Genomic DNA, 15,433 nt, shown 5'->3' on the forward strand with positions numbered 1-15,433 from the left:
GCAAAATGGCTCAAGCTGTGTCAGATTGGATGGAGAATGTCTGTAAACGGCAATTTTCAAGTCTTGCCACAGATTCTCAATTGGATTTAGGTCTGGACTTTGACTGGGCCATTCTAACACATGAATATGCTTTTGATCTAAACCATTCCACTGTATGTTTAGGATCGTTGTCCTACTGGAAGGCGAACCACCGCCCCAGTCTCAAGTCTTTTGCAGACTGTTAACAGGTTTTCTTCTAAGATTGTCCTGTATTTGGCTCCATCCATCTTCCCATCAACTTTGACCAGCTTCACTGTCCCTGCTGAAGAAAAGCATCCCCACAAAATAATGCTGCCACCAACATGTTTCACAGTGGTGATGGTTTGCTCAGGGTGATGTGCAGTGTTAGTTTTCTGCCACACATAGCGTTTTGCTTTTAGGCCAAAAAGTTACATTTTGGCCTCATCTTCCACGTGTTTGCTGTGTCCCCCACATGGCTTTTCGGAAACTGCAAATGGAACTTCTTATGGCTTTATTCTTACCACTCTTCCATAAAGACGAGATTTGTGGAGAGCACGACTAATAGTTGTCCTGTGGACAGATTCTCCTATCTGAGCTGTGGATCTCTGCAGGTTCTCCAGAGTTACCATGGACCTCTTGGCTGCTTTTTTGATGAATGCTCTCCTTGCCCGGCCTGTCAGTTTAGGTGGACGGCCATGTCTTGGTTGGTTTGCAGTTGTGCCATACGCTTTTCATTTTCGGATGATGGATTGAACAGTGCTCTATGAGATGTTCAAAGCTTGAGATGATTATTATTATTTTTTTATATAACCTAACCCTGCTTTAAACTTCACAACTTTATCCCTGACCTGTCTGGTATGTTCCTTGGCCTTCATGATGGCTGAATATAAATGCACGCCACACTTTTCATGTGCAAAAAAGCACTGAAAACTACATCATGCAGCAGCACTAATGTGAACGTAGGCTTGGTAAACCTTGGACGCCGTTGTGCCATATCTACTCCCTCTAGTGGTGAACCAGTTATTTGTTGTATGTGTAACTTTACATTATTGATTTTGTTTTATCTATATCTTGTACACACTCTTACAGAATATATGTGACATTTTTTGATGTGGAAGCTATCACAAAGTACAGTGCAAAGATTATCATGTTGTCCTCTTGCACAGTGCATGCTCTGGAAGCCTGGGGGTGAAAGATAAATAGTTGTAAATCCAGTTCAAGCATGACTGATATAGTATGCATTTGTTCCTAGGAATATATAATGATGTTGAATAATACAGCCGCAGGCAATGTTCTGCATTTTGCAAGTGGACCTAATGTTTAGGGCTGTATTTTCCATTTTGCTCCTACATTTGTGAAAGAAATCAATTTTTCAATGTAAATTATAAGATACAGTTGTAAATATCTAGCTCCTTTGTATGGTATCGCCACTGGTTTTAAAGCTGAATTCCAGCTGTAATTTTTACTGCATACTGTGAGGGGGTTAGCCTGGCAGCGGGTGTGTGTGACCCCCTGGATGGGTTCAGCTCACAAAAAGTTGGGCACAGCAGACAATGGTAGGAGGAAAACAAAAAGATGCGGTTTTATTTGAACTATATACAAAAAGAAATATGACAGAAAACAAAAGAAATACAAAAATAAATCCTGGTCAACTTGACCTGCTCGCTATACACATTGGTGTCCCTAACTAACACCTGGGTACAGCCTAGTGCTGCCCTAGTCCCTGACTCCCTGCTGTTTAAAGTGGAGGTTCGCCCAAGAAATCTATTTTTAACATTAGATTGAGCCTAATTATGGGAAGCAGAATCGGGTGTTTTGTTTAAAATTAATGCAGTACTTACCGTTTTAGAGATAGATGTTCTCCGTGGCTTCCGGGTATGGGCTGCGGGACTGGGCATTCCTATTTGATTGACAGCCTTCCGACCGTCGGCATACAGCGCGTCACCAGTTTCCGAAAGTAGCCGAACGTCGGTGCGCAGGTGCCGTATAGAGCCGCACCGACGTTCGGCAACTCGTTACGCGATGTATGCGACCGTCGGAAGCCTGTCAATCAAATAGGAATGCCCAGTCCCGAAGACCATACCCGGAAGCGGCGGAGAATATCTATCTCTAAAACGGTAAGTACTGCATTGATTTTAAACAAAACGCCCAATTCTGCTTCCTGTAATTAGGCCCAATCTAATGTTAAAAAATTCCGGGTGAACCCCTGCTTTAAGTTCTTAGCAATAGCCACACAGGCTTTGTCTCACCGCACAGAGATCACACTCCCCAGACTATCTACACAGATCTGGTTCCAGGTTGGAGCATCTCTCTTGGCATGCTGGGAGTTTTTGTGGAGGACCTAATAAACCCATCTAATTCAGCTGGGCTCATCAAGTCCTCCCAGCAGGACTCCCAGCACTCCCCCTAGAGGTACAAACTGGCATAAAGCCTGAACCTAGGAGATATATATATTGCATCTTGGATGGAACCAGGGAATTTAATCTGCCTGTTGTCACAATACCTGCATTGGTCTGGCTTGGACTAATGTAAGTATTCATATCTGTGGAGTTGCTGGGGAAGCCGGCAGTCACTGTAGTGCTCGGTGATGGCTGCAATCTACCAGGTATTGTGCGAGCGGCTGCCCCTCTGCACACTGACCGCAGGGTGTCTCTTGCTTGGCACTGCTGCAATACATAAATTCTCTGACCAGTCGAAGATGGTGACCTCGCCACCCCTCCTTGGTGAATCTCATACAATCAGAGAACACCATAGGTGTTGATTTACTAAAACTTAAGAGTGCAAAATCTGGTGCAGCTGTGCCAATGGTAGGCAATCAGCTTCTGTCTTTAGCTTGTTCTATTAAGCTTTGACAAATAAAACGTGGAAGCTGATTGGTTTCTATGCAGAGCTGCACCAGATTTTGCACTCTTCAGTTTTAGTACATCAACCCCCTTGTATGTTTTGAAAGAAATGCAATGTGTTCTATGAATGGCAGCAGTGCAGAGTGAGTGCCCATCTGTGGTGGGTGTGCACAGGACCCCATGTGATCAGTTCTGCAGAATCCGAACAGGTACTGGAAGATCACAGCTATCGCTGTAGTAGTACTGACAACTAGACATGTGCATTCCTTTTCGTCTGAATTTTGGGGATTTTGGTGTTTGTTTTAATGAACGTACAGAATCCAAAATCCGACAGATCCGACATAAAAAAATGCTTTATTTTCATTTTGTTGCGACAACAGTTCGATACAGATAGAAGATTTGACATGACGGTGACCATAGCGATCTGTGTCTATCCAACCTGTGGTTAAATGTGCCTAACCTTAACTCTTAGTCCGAGATTATTCGACATAGAGGGAAAATATTTGACATGAAGATTCGACGAAGCAGTCGCCGCGAGCGGACATTTATGGTCAAATGCTCTGCCCATAGGCTGTAGAAGAATTCTAATGTTGGTTGACTAGTAATAATAATAAATATAATTATTACTTGTCATACAACATTAGAATTCTACTATAGCTTGTGGGCGGAGCATTAGACCGGAAATGTACGATCGCAGCGTCGTACAGTTTAGCTGCTTCGTCGAATCTTCTTGGAACATTCGGCAGACACCATAAGCCTTCAATTGACAGATTTAACCTTAATTCATTTGGATTAACTAAAAATGAATAACGAATTTCGGGAGTAACTAAATAAATGTATTTTTCGAATGAAAAAGAAATTTCAAAACAAAATATTTCAGTGTGCACATGTCTACTGACTACTGCAGTGATTGTCCGCTTTGTCAATGGCCCCATGAGTGGGAGATATACATGCATATATTTGGTCCAAGCTGGTCCATTGTAAGTGTGCAATAAAGATCATACCTGGAGTTCAGCTTTAACATTCTGCAAAGTGAACTTTGCAGGTCCAATAATTCTGCTGCTTCTTTGCCGTTGATGTTAGAAACATACCCTGGCCTCTGTGTGGTTAAGGGGCACTTCACACCGGTCCACTGCCTTTTGGGTGCGATACCATTGAACTCTATAAAACGCATTTTTGATGAAAGCTCATTAAATTCAGCAAGCAGGATTTTTAAAATTTGCACCAGTGTGCTTTTAGTTGTCTGAGAAGTCCAATGTGCTTCCCTGAATTGGTGTTTCACTTCATTGACTTCTTCTCATTTGTGGGTTTCTTCCAGGGCACAGGAAACATTCCTACAGTGGGATCAATGCCGACGCTTTTACAACTTCCTCATGGCTGACAACATGAAGAAGATCATTCTGTCTCATAGGTATTTACTTGTTCAAGCAATTCATGTCATGTCCTGGATGCTTCTGGTGATTTGCACAAAACTTGTAAAAAAAAAAAAAAAAACTTTTTATGATTTATGTCTTCCATTTGGAAAATAAAAAAGTCTAATTTAGTAGTTTTGTACAAATGGGTTTAAGCAGTGGGCAAGGAAGCCATTAGTGTATTAATTAGACCTGCAGAAGATGCAGCCATGTAAAGTCTAGACTGAGCTGCATTGCATGGCTACTATAATGCCGCGTACACACGATCGGTCAAACCAATGAGAACGGTCTGATGGACCGTTTTCATCGGACCAAACCGATCGTGTGTGGGCCCCAAATGTTACAAAAAAAAAAAAAGCAATCTTGTTTTAAATTTAACCGATGGATACCTAACCAATAGAAAATAAACTATTGTTTGTAGGCACGTCCATCGGTTAAAAATCCACGCATGCTCAGAATCAAGTCGACGCATGCTTGGAAGCATTGAACTTAGTTATTTTTTTCAGCACATCGTTGTGTTTTACGTCACCGCGTTCTGACACAATGGTTTTTTTAACGGATGGTGTGTAGGCACGACTGACCATCAGTCAGCTTCATCGGTTAACCGATAAACGGTCCATCAGACCGTTTTTCATCTGATGGACCGAACGTGTGTACAGGGCATCACATATTTTTTTGAGAATTACTTCTCCTCCTTCTCTGCTGTATATGAAACACCAAGGCAAAAGACATCCAATATTTATTTTACCCTCTAGAGCTGGGGTCTCCAAACTACAGCTCACGACCTGCTGCAAGATTTTATTTGGCCCTCTGATGCAAGGGGGGCCTCTTATGGGACTCCCATGTTAGGGAGACTCTGATGTAAGAGGAAACTTTTGCTTTATTTTTCTGAATAGTTTTGTTTTATTTTTTCTCTTTATAAGAGAAAATGTAAAATGGCTGTGGTGCCTTTTGCAGCAGATAATGAAGCTCTTCATGTGAATGAGAGGTTAAAAATCCCAGTACCAGCGCAAAGTGGAAAGATAATTTAGTAACAATAACTAGAGTAATTAAAGTAATTTAACAGGTGAGTATTGATAAGGAGCAGCACGTTGTATAAGGGCCCTTTCACACGGGGCGGATCAGTAATGATCCACCTCCGTGTGTCCGTAAGCTCAGCGGGGATTGCTCCGTAAAATCCCAGCTGAGCCGTCGGCTGACAGGGCGGTCCCCCCACACTGTGCAGGGACCGCCCTGTCTTTTCTCCGCTGTCCCCTATGGGGGGATCGGATGAACACGGACCGTGTGTCCGTGTTCATCCGATCCGCAGACGGAAGAAAAAATAGTATTTTCCTCCGTCCGCAAAATCGGATCTTTGCGGAGGCGGGTGATTACGGGTGTCAGCGGATGTTCATAGGGACCAAGGTATGTCACATAGGGACCAATGTATGTCCCGTTTTCATCCGCAAACGGATGGATGAAAATGCGCACATACGGTCCGCACATGTGAAAGGGGCCTAAGAGAAAATGAATGAATAGAAATCAATACTAAATTGAATAAACCGGGCTCCTTCCATTTTAAAGTGCAAATGTGCAAAGTGATTTCAACTGGCCACCAACATAGTGTGTGTGTGTGTGTACAAATTCAACTTCTTCAAATAGTTTACACAATCTTCAAATCCCTGCTGTATATTTGACAGAAATTTCTTCCATCACCTGTCGCACATCCTACTCACCAGACTTCTATGACCCCTATTACAGGTAGTCCCAAAGGGTGCTTGATTGTGATGCGTCATTTCCACAGTTTTTTTTGAAGCGCAGCTGGAACGCACCACGGTGTCTCCATGCACATGGATTTTTAAGCTGCAAGCATTTGCTGTTTTACCTTGTTTTTATCTGTTGTGTTTTTTTTTTTTTATAAAATCGTTAAATACTTCACTATGGAAGCCCTTATCTTTTTGACTTGTCCCATTAACCATTGGACAACTCTCCTCAAATGGTTTTTTCCTGGGAACGTACTCAAACGATCTGGATTACTTTTTGGTGTGAGTGTCCTGGAGGTCGGTTAAACATTGGGATCGTGTACAAGTCCTGCTGGATATACCCATATGTGCTTTATGACTACCTAGAAAGAACAATTGGGCAATATTCCATTATAAGACCATTTTAGTACAACCTGTTTCCTTGCTGCAGACAAGGATACTGGCCACCAGTGGCATGTCACGTAATCAGGATATTTTACAGGTCTTATCAAACATATTCAATGCTCCATTGCACACCATTGCTACTGCCAACTCTGCCTGCCTAGGGTGTGCATATCAAGCAAGCAGATCACCGGATTCTGACAGAGGGTCATTATTCCCGAAGAGGGAGAGGCACTGCTTCTATGCAGTGCCACCTACAGGTGCATACCAGTGCCGCCTTATCAGTGCCCGACAGCACACATCAATGAAGAGGAAAAATTACCTGTTTCCAAAATTTTATAACGAACAACGAAACTGTTTTTTTTGGTCTTTTTTTTTTTTTTTTTTACAAAAAAAATAAAAGCAGTGATTAAATGGCACCAAAAAGCTCCTATTTGTGTGAAAAAAATTATAAAAATGTATTTGGGTACAGTATTGCATGACCGCGCAATTAACATTCAAAGTGTTACAGCGCTGAAAGCTGAAAATTGCCCTGGGCAGTAAGGGGGTTTAGGTGCCCAGTAAGCAAGTGGTTAAACCATGTATTTTGAAATGTTACGTGCTCTGCTACCAAATATACTTTTATTGCTTACTGTCATCAGTCACACAGACATTGGTCTCTCCAAGCAGAGTTTGTTGACTTCCATATTCTAGAACGTCGTGTTTTATCTCTGTGGGGTGGCGTTTACTCAATGTTCTCCGCTTTCCTACTCCGTATGATATCCGCTGCTGTCTGCCTTTGTTTGGGTTACACTGCAAAATAGAGATTTTCTCTGTACCTTGAAAGAAAACGCACACTGTGTTTTGCAATAACTTTGTACTTTTAATAAAAGTTAATCTATGCAAGTTTACAGCATAGTTGGGGTGAATTCACACTATTTGCGGTGAAAGACGTTTTACTGCTTTATAAAACGTCTGTCACCGCAAGGACCACAGGAAACGATTGTCCCATTCACACTGCAACACACAAATGTAGTATATCATGCTGCTGTACTTTGTTATAAATGAAGTGTACGTTTTGTACACTTCAATCGCTGAATCTCGCACCACACTGCCCCCTACTGCAGCCGGGAATGGAAAGCTGCTGGATCCGTAAAGTGCTGTGGCAGCTCTCCGTTCCAGTGTGAATTGACCCTTATAGAAAAAAAATTAGTGATCGACCGATTTATTGTTTTTTCGGTGCCGATACTTTACCGATATTTCGGCCACCTCTCCTGCCGATTAGCTAATATTTTTTACATTTAAAGAAAAATTTTACACTGTCATTTTTACTTTATTTGTTTTTGTATCACTGTTAATACTGTCACAAGGAATGTAAACATCCCTTGTGACAGTAATAGGCAGTGACAGGCACTCTTTATGGAGAGATCAGGGGTCATTAAGACACCTCCTATGCACTTCAAAATTTTCAAAACGGCAAAATCTGCGTTTTTGAATACTGTACTTTTTATTTTTTAAAACTGGTGCCTTTAAGATGCCAGTAATCTGGGAAGTGATGTCTTGACATTGCTTCCGAGTTACTAGATCTGAGACGCGAACAAAGCATCGGCTTTGTTTGGGCCTTCGGCCAGTTGGTGGACGTGGCGGCTGGTTGCTCGGGCCTCCCGGTGGAATATCTCCTCCCGCTGCTTGTAATAACAGCCGAGCCGCATTGGTGGTTGTTTACAATAAAGCCGACCATCCGCTCTAAAGAACGGTACCAGGGTGGTGCATGCATCACCCCGGTAAAACCCCTTGGAATTATATCGGTCCGTTTTTTTGACTGATAACCGATGATTCTAAAAAAAAAATCAATATAGGCCACCGATAATCGGCCGATCACCAAAAAAAGAAAAAAAATGCATACTTTTATATAAGTTTTATTCATTAGCCACTTGAAAACATTAGCAAACACTAGCTATTGGTGGTTCAGTGGTAGAATTCTTGCCATGCAGGAGGTCTAGGTTCGATTTCTGGCCAATTCAGCTATGGTATCCTTGTATTGATACCAGTAGAAGGAAGGAAGACCCGATTCCATTATTCCTTCATTTACAATACTGTGTCCAGTTCTGGAGACTTCACTTCCAAAAATATATATTGATAAGATAGAACGAGTCCAGAGATGGGTATCATAATTTGTGAAAGGTTTGGGGGATAAAACATATCAGGTGAGACTTCAGGAATGTAATATGTACAGTCTGGAGGAAAGTCATGACTGAAACCTTCAAATGCATCAAGGGGGTAAAAAAAGGTTCAGGAGGCCAGTTTTTTTTTTTCTGAAACCAAAATCAAACATGGGAACATGGCCTCAAACTAACTGGAGGAAAGTTTAAAACTAATCTTGGAAAGTATTATTTTACTGAATGGGTAGTTAATGCTTAAAATAAACTTGCAGCAGAGGTAGTGAGAAACCGTAAGTGGATTCAAACCTAGGTCTATATACAGACAAAAAAGGGGGAAAAAACCTCAATGTGTACAACCTGCCTGAGGTTAGCTATACACACTGGCCTGCAGGGTGAACAAAACAATTTTTTACAGAATCCTTCATCCACGTAATGCTGCTCCCCCTGCTGGGCAATTGTGTTCTGATATTCGCTGGTGGCAGCTACCAGAAAACTTAAAAATGGCTCCGTCTGAAGCAACTCCTGTTTTGCTGACTCTTTTCCCACCCACCTTCAGTTGAAAGATGGGCAAGAGAGGGCCAACGGGGATACCCACTAAACAAATTTAGGTGGGTTCATCAGGAACCAGACAAAATTTGAACAGCCATCTTTATCCCGGGCTGGTAGAGACTTTCTCCTGCTTGTCACAATAACTAATCTGTCCTGCAGTTTGGTGGACAGCCTCTTCGTGCAAAAAGGTCCAGGAAGGAGCAGGGTAAAGCTTCGTTTTAACAAGGAAGGTTGAGGTTTGCATATAACGTCATCCATCTATATCACTGGATCTGTTGATTGTTTGACATGTTTTTTTCACAAAAGGTAACCTTTTCAGCATATATCCCGCTGTGTCTTTCATAAGCAATGCCTTTGATCATTATCTGTTATTTTAGTTGGTATACAGTTTGCTTTAACCACTTCAGCTCTTGCAACAACTTCCGTGGACTAGAGCTGTGGTACCCAACCTCTGTTCTCAAGTACCCCCAACAGGTCTTGTTTTCATGATTTCCTTCACCTTGCACAGGTGTTTTTTGGTAATGTATTGCTATTTGAAAGCTCTTTTTGTCTAAAGCCGAGTACACGCGATCAGATTATCGGACACATTTTTATCAGTTTTTTTGTATGCTGCTAGTCTCATATTAAAAGTGAAGAGGTTACTCAACATATAATAATTCTCGTATAAGGGAATTCCACAATAGAAGTGATATAATGTGTTTGAATTGTTTTGTATATGTGCTTTAGTTTCTGAGCATGCGTAGTTTTGCTCTTACGATTTTTTTTTCAAATGAAAACTGTACTAATTAAACGAAAATCTGACATTTTGTTCACGTACGACAACATTTTTAGAGCATACACATCCAGTTTTTGTTGGCCACAAATTTGAAATCAGTTGTCGAAAGCACCGTACTAACGATCAGAAAATTGGCAGATCGTTCATTGGACAAAATTTTACTTCCGATTTTCTGATCGTGTGTGCGGGCCTTAAGGCTGGCCATACATTTTACAACTTTTTTGTACAATTTTCCTCTGCATTTACCAAAGCCATGTAATATGAGGTCAAACCTAAACACTTTTAATTTGTATGCAATCAGGCAGGCCCGTTGAAGGTAAATCTGAAGCGAATTGAACAATAAAGTTGTATAATGTATGGTCAGCTTAAGAAAAATTCACAAAACAAGGCCTGTTAAGGTACTTGAGGACTGGCATTGAGAACCACTAGACTGGAGCAATTTTAGCGATAAGCCTGTTTAATCGGCAAAAACTTTATTTTTAATTGTAATAGCTACAGTATATGATATGGGTTTTTTCTTTTATGGACCAACACGGCTTTCAGTTGGTGGCATTATTTTTCAGAAAGTACACATTCCATTTATTTTCATTTTTTTAATTTTGATCCTTTTTTTTTTTTCTTTTGTATATACGATTCCCCCCCCCCCCCCCCCCCAAAAAAAAAATCTTCCATTTTTTTTTTCTCTCAATCATTCAATTTTAATTCGGCAGACACTTATATATATATATGTATTAGTGATATGGGTTTTATTATTTTAATGAGACAAACACGGCATTCATTTTAGTTACATAATTTTCCAGAAAGTAAACATTTATCTACAAAAAATAAAAATGTGTGTAATATACCGGTATAAATATATATGTTTTGTATATGTGTGTGTAAAATACTATATATATATATATATATATATATATATATATACATACATACATACATACATACATACATACATACATACATACATACATACATACATACATAATTTATACAAAAATAAAAGTTAAGTTTCCCATTTGACCGATAATGTTTTGGGCTACTAAAGATGAAGAGAAACTTTTTTTATTCTGACACTAAACTGATTAAAAAGGGAAGAAAATCTGTGCTGTATGCTGATGAATCCTAAATAGCAGCAAACTCTGCTGTGAGATATACACAGAGAAAATACTGTTTATTAAGCAAGTTAATTAATGACATATAAACCCGTGATAGATGGGTACAATATGGTCAATAAAAGGAAATCCTCCTCATGATGTATCAGATCACACTGACAGACAAAGTGAATATCCGCTACCACATGAATACCGCACTTACCAGCTTGCACGTCCCTCGTCCCTGATGTCACCGCGTTGTTTGATATCCCGGAAGGATGGGCGTTTTATTCAGCCGACTGGCTTTTTTTTTTACACTTTGCTTATTATCATCCATGTTGATGTAAGTGCATTACTTTTTATTAAATGTAAAGTTTGGTTTTACACTATGGCGAGTTTCTCTTTTCGGATTTCCAATGTACGGCGCCTGAGTCATGATCCTGATACCCGGTGGAAAGATATGCCTATTCATGTTTCAAATGTGCAGTGAATGCTCATCTGGTCAGATTGTCACCTCTTTGATATCCTGGGAGGGAAAGGCCCTGGCTGGGTATTGGCCACAATCTGCTTGTGCAAGCTGGTAAGCGTGTTATTCATGTGGTTGCAGGTATTCACTTTATCTGTCATTGTGACAAGGGGGGATTTCCCTTTATTGACTGTATTGTACCCATCTATATGGGGGGGGGGGGGGAATTGATACCATTTTATCCTGCTCGTCAAGGAACACTTTTTTCTGAATATAACATATATTTTCCGGCGTATAAGACGACATTTTGTACTTAAAATAATCCCCCTAAAATCGGGGGTCGTCTTATACGCCGGTATTATGCAGAGTCAGGTACTGTAATACGCCCCTGTATGCAGAGTCCGACTGCGGGCGTCCATTGTTTAAGAGCCGCACCTCCTCCTCGCCTCTTTTCCTTGATAGGCGGAACACTCGGTTTCCCAGCAGAGCCCGTGTTCAGTGTTCCGCCTATCACAGAACAGGACAAGGAGGAGGCGCGGCTTTTGAACAATGGACGCCCGCAGTCTGGCTCTGCATACAGGGATAAGGTTTGGAGATCGGCACTGTGAGGCGAGTCATGCAATGGGCACTGTGAGGCGAGTCATGCAATTGGCAATGAATGAATGAATGAAAAATTTATAGAGCGCAGCACATGCGAACTGAATCGCTTCTGGGCGCTAGTTGTTTATGACTCATGACCTCAAAAGAGCAGAGTTTTGATTCGTCTTCTGAAAGTCAGGTGGTTTTCCTCCAACCGAATGCTGGTTGGTAAAGCATTCCATAGTCTAGGACCCTGGAAAGCAAACCTTCTTTCTCCTTTGGATTTGGATTTAGTTTTTGGTACCCTGACCAGATTTTGGTCGGTGGATCGCAGAACGCGATTCGAATTGTGAGATTCTATCTTGTCGCAAAGATATTGCGGAGCCTTCCCATGGATGCACTTATGTGTCAGGCAGAATGCTTTAAATGCAATTCTGTCTTTTACTGGCAGCCAGTGAAGGGTTCTCAACGAAGGTGAGATTGATTCCCATTTTTTTTTCCCAGTCACCAGTCTGGCGGCCGTATTCTGAACGACTTGCAAGTCGTATTCTGAACGACTTGCAAAGGTACTTTGGGAGTCCGAGGTACAGGGCGTTAGCATAGTCCAGTCTGGAATTCACGATTGTTCCCACCACGACTGCTACGTCTCCTTTGGGGATAAATGGAATAAGTCTGCGTAGTAGGCGCAGCAAATAGTGGGCTCCGCTGACTACTGACCCTATTTGTGCGTCCATTGTCATGAAGGTGTCAAAAATGACCCCGAGACTTTTGACTTTGGAGCTAGGGTTGATGATTTGGCCCAGAATGGGCGGTGGTGTCCAAGTTGTTGCCACTTGACTCTTTCGGCTGGCCTGAAACACAAGGAGTTCTGTTTTAGAACTGTTGAGTTTAAGATAGCTCTTGGTCATCCAGTTGTCAATCAAAGAGAGACATTTCTCTAAACTGGGATGATGATTCTTGTTGCCGATGTGCAAGTACAGTTGCGTATCGTCTGCATAAGAGTGATAGAGTAGTTCTTGGCTACTGATAATGTCAAAGAGAGGGCGAAGATAGATGTTGAAAAGCACCGGTGACAGGGGGGATCCTTGGGGGACTCCACATGACACTGTGCGCTTTTCTGACGTAAAGGAACCCAATTTGACTGTTTGTGATCGGTTTTCCAGAAAGGAAGAAAACCATGGTAAATCACCTTCTGCGACTCCTGCTACCGAAGCTAGTCGCATCAGTAACAGTTTGTGGTCTACCGTGTCAAAGGCTGCGCTTAGGTCCAGCAGAACCAGGAGACAAGATTCTCCTTCGTCTGCGGCCTCGAGGGCGTCGTCCCATATTTTAAGTAAGGCCGTTTCTGTCCCGTGTCCAGGACGGAAGCCTGATTGTAATGGATCCAGTAGATTATGGGTATCTAGATGCTGTTGCAGCTGTTGTACCACTACTTTCTCCATTATCTTGGAGAGAACGTTTAGGCCTGTTATGGGACGGCGGTGAGTTGGGTCCTTGGGATCCAGGTTCGGTTTTTTCAAGATGGGCTGGATTGTGCCCTCTTTCAGCAGGGATGGCACTATGCCTTCCTTAAAAGACTGGTTTATAAGCTGTGTGATGGGTGGTGCCAGGATGTCGGCACATTCCTTCAGCAGTTTAGTGGGGATGATATCATTTGGCACTGTGAGGCGAGTCATGCAATGGGCACTGTGAGGCGAGTCATGCAATGGGCACTGTGAGGCGAGTCATGCAATGGGCACTGTGAGGCGAGTCATGCAATGGGCACTGTGAGGCGAGTCATGCAATGGGCACTGTGAGGCGAGTCATGCAATGGGCACTGTGAGGCGAGTCATGCAATGGGCACTGTGAGGCGAGTCATGCAATGGGCACTGTGAGGCGAGTCATGCAATGGGCACAGTGAGATTTGAAAAAAGCTGAAAAAGCCAGTTCCTGTCAGCGGTTGTTCCGGCTACCCCTCAGCTTCTAGACAGACTAGTCGGAAGAGGGGTCATCTTATAAGGTGAGTATATCCCAAAACCAACCTTTTAGCTGGAAAATTAGGGGGTCGTCTTATACGCCCAGTCGCCCTATACGCCGGCAAATACGGTATGTGGACTTTTTTGTTATTATAGTATAAGTGGCTCATCATACTTATTGTCACATTCATCACCGGTTTATGTCATTAATTAACTTGCTTAATATTTTCATATTCAGGTATTAGAGCACAACTGTATTTTTTTTAAACACTTAACTGATTATGTTTATAGTACAAATTATATTGGGAAGAATGTCCTAAATCTGGAGCAGCTGTTCATTGTAACCAATCGGCTTCTATCTTCAGCTTGGTCAATAAACTTTGAAAATTTAAAGCTAGGAGCTGATTGGTTTCCATTGCCAGCTGCTTCTGTCTCTTCCAATCTTAGTACATTCCTCGTTTTTTTTTTTTGAAAAATAATTACACTGCCGTTAGGATTTTTTAAAGTACTAATTTATGCTAATCCATGCCCCTGGAGTCCAAGTCCAGCCCATCTTCAGTCATCCTGTCGGCCTTGATTCTGGGAGAAGGGCGAATGGGGGGGGTCACAGGTGCAGACATAAGCGCATTTTCTGTCTCTCTCCTTGCAGAAAGAACTTTGCTTTTAAAAAGGTTAAAATGGTTGAGAGATTTGCAAAGTTTGATGTGTGTTTGTTTTTGGTCTGTTCCCTCCAGACATGCTCTGTTTGGCGACGCCAGAGTGAATAAAATCTTTGAGGATTCAGTCATAAGCCGATTGTACACAGCTACATCTCTCATGCAGATCGATGATACCATCATGAGGTAAGCAATGTAAAGAATATTCTTTAAATGTCACAGGATTTAATATTCTGACCTTTATCTTTTTGATTAGCGGTAATCTACAAACAGCTCTTGTAAGAAAATCTTATACCTTCCACTTAGATAATTGGCAGAGGTACAAAGTGTTAATGTGTCGTACTTGGCAGTCAGCTGACAAGGTTAAATAAAATATTCATCTGACCAATTACTCTGGCTATTGCCTTTATTCTGCTTTATCATATGTGACAAGTGTGTTTTTCAATATATATGTTTGAATATATCCTTTTGTGTTTCATTGGTCAGTATTTTCTTGTGGTGCAACGAGTACAAAAAGTCAATGGTCTCAAGTGTGACGCTTCAATCTATCGCTAACATTGCACTGCAAATCAGAAAAATTATTTTAGGGCTCCTTCACACCGGGCAGCCAGGGGGCATTAAAAACAGACGGCTGGGTCCTGGCCACACACCACAGGCCACTCAATGCAGTTCTAACGATACAGCTAAACATGGCTATACCAGTGGTGTATCATCCATCGGTGCAGGTTGTTCACGGCTCACAGGCCTCCGAGGGGAGGGGGCACACTGTGACCCACTCTGCACACTTCAATGATTGTCCCTTGGTTCACAGCGAGTTATGATTGGTGCGGTGGGAGGGACAGCTGT

General features: G+C 41.9%; 1 protein-coding gene across 1 annotated transcript in view; it reads left to right on the top strand.

Moving 5' to 3' along the window:
- The window catches only part of ABHD2 (abhydrolase domain containing 2, acylglycerol lipase), a 118,536-nt gene that overhangs the window by 88,503 nt on the left and 14,600 nt on the right, over positions 1 to 15,433 (top strand). Inside the window, exons 7-8 of the mRNA XM_040342407.1 lie at positions 4,162 to 4,254; positions 14,666 to 14,773. Of these exons, the coding sequence (XP_040198341.1) occupies positions 4,162 to 4,254; positions 14,666 to 14,773 (201 nt within the window). The remainder of the gene's footprint in view (positions 1 to 4,161; positions 4,255 to 14,665; positions 14,774 to 15,433) is intronic.

Source organism: Rana temporaria, chromosome 3 (genome assembly GCF_905171775.1).
Source record: "Rana temporaria chromosome 3, aRanTem1.1, whole genome shotgun sequence".
NCBI lineage: Eukaryota > Metazoa > Chordata > Amphibia > Anura > Ranidae > Rana > Rana temporaria.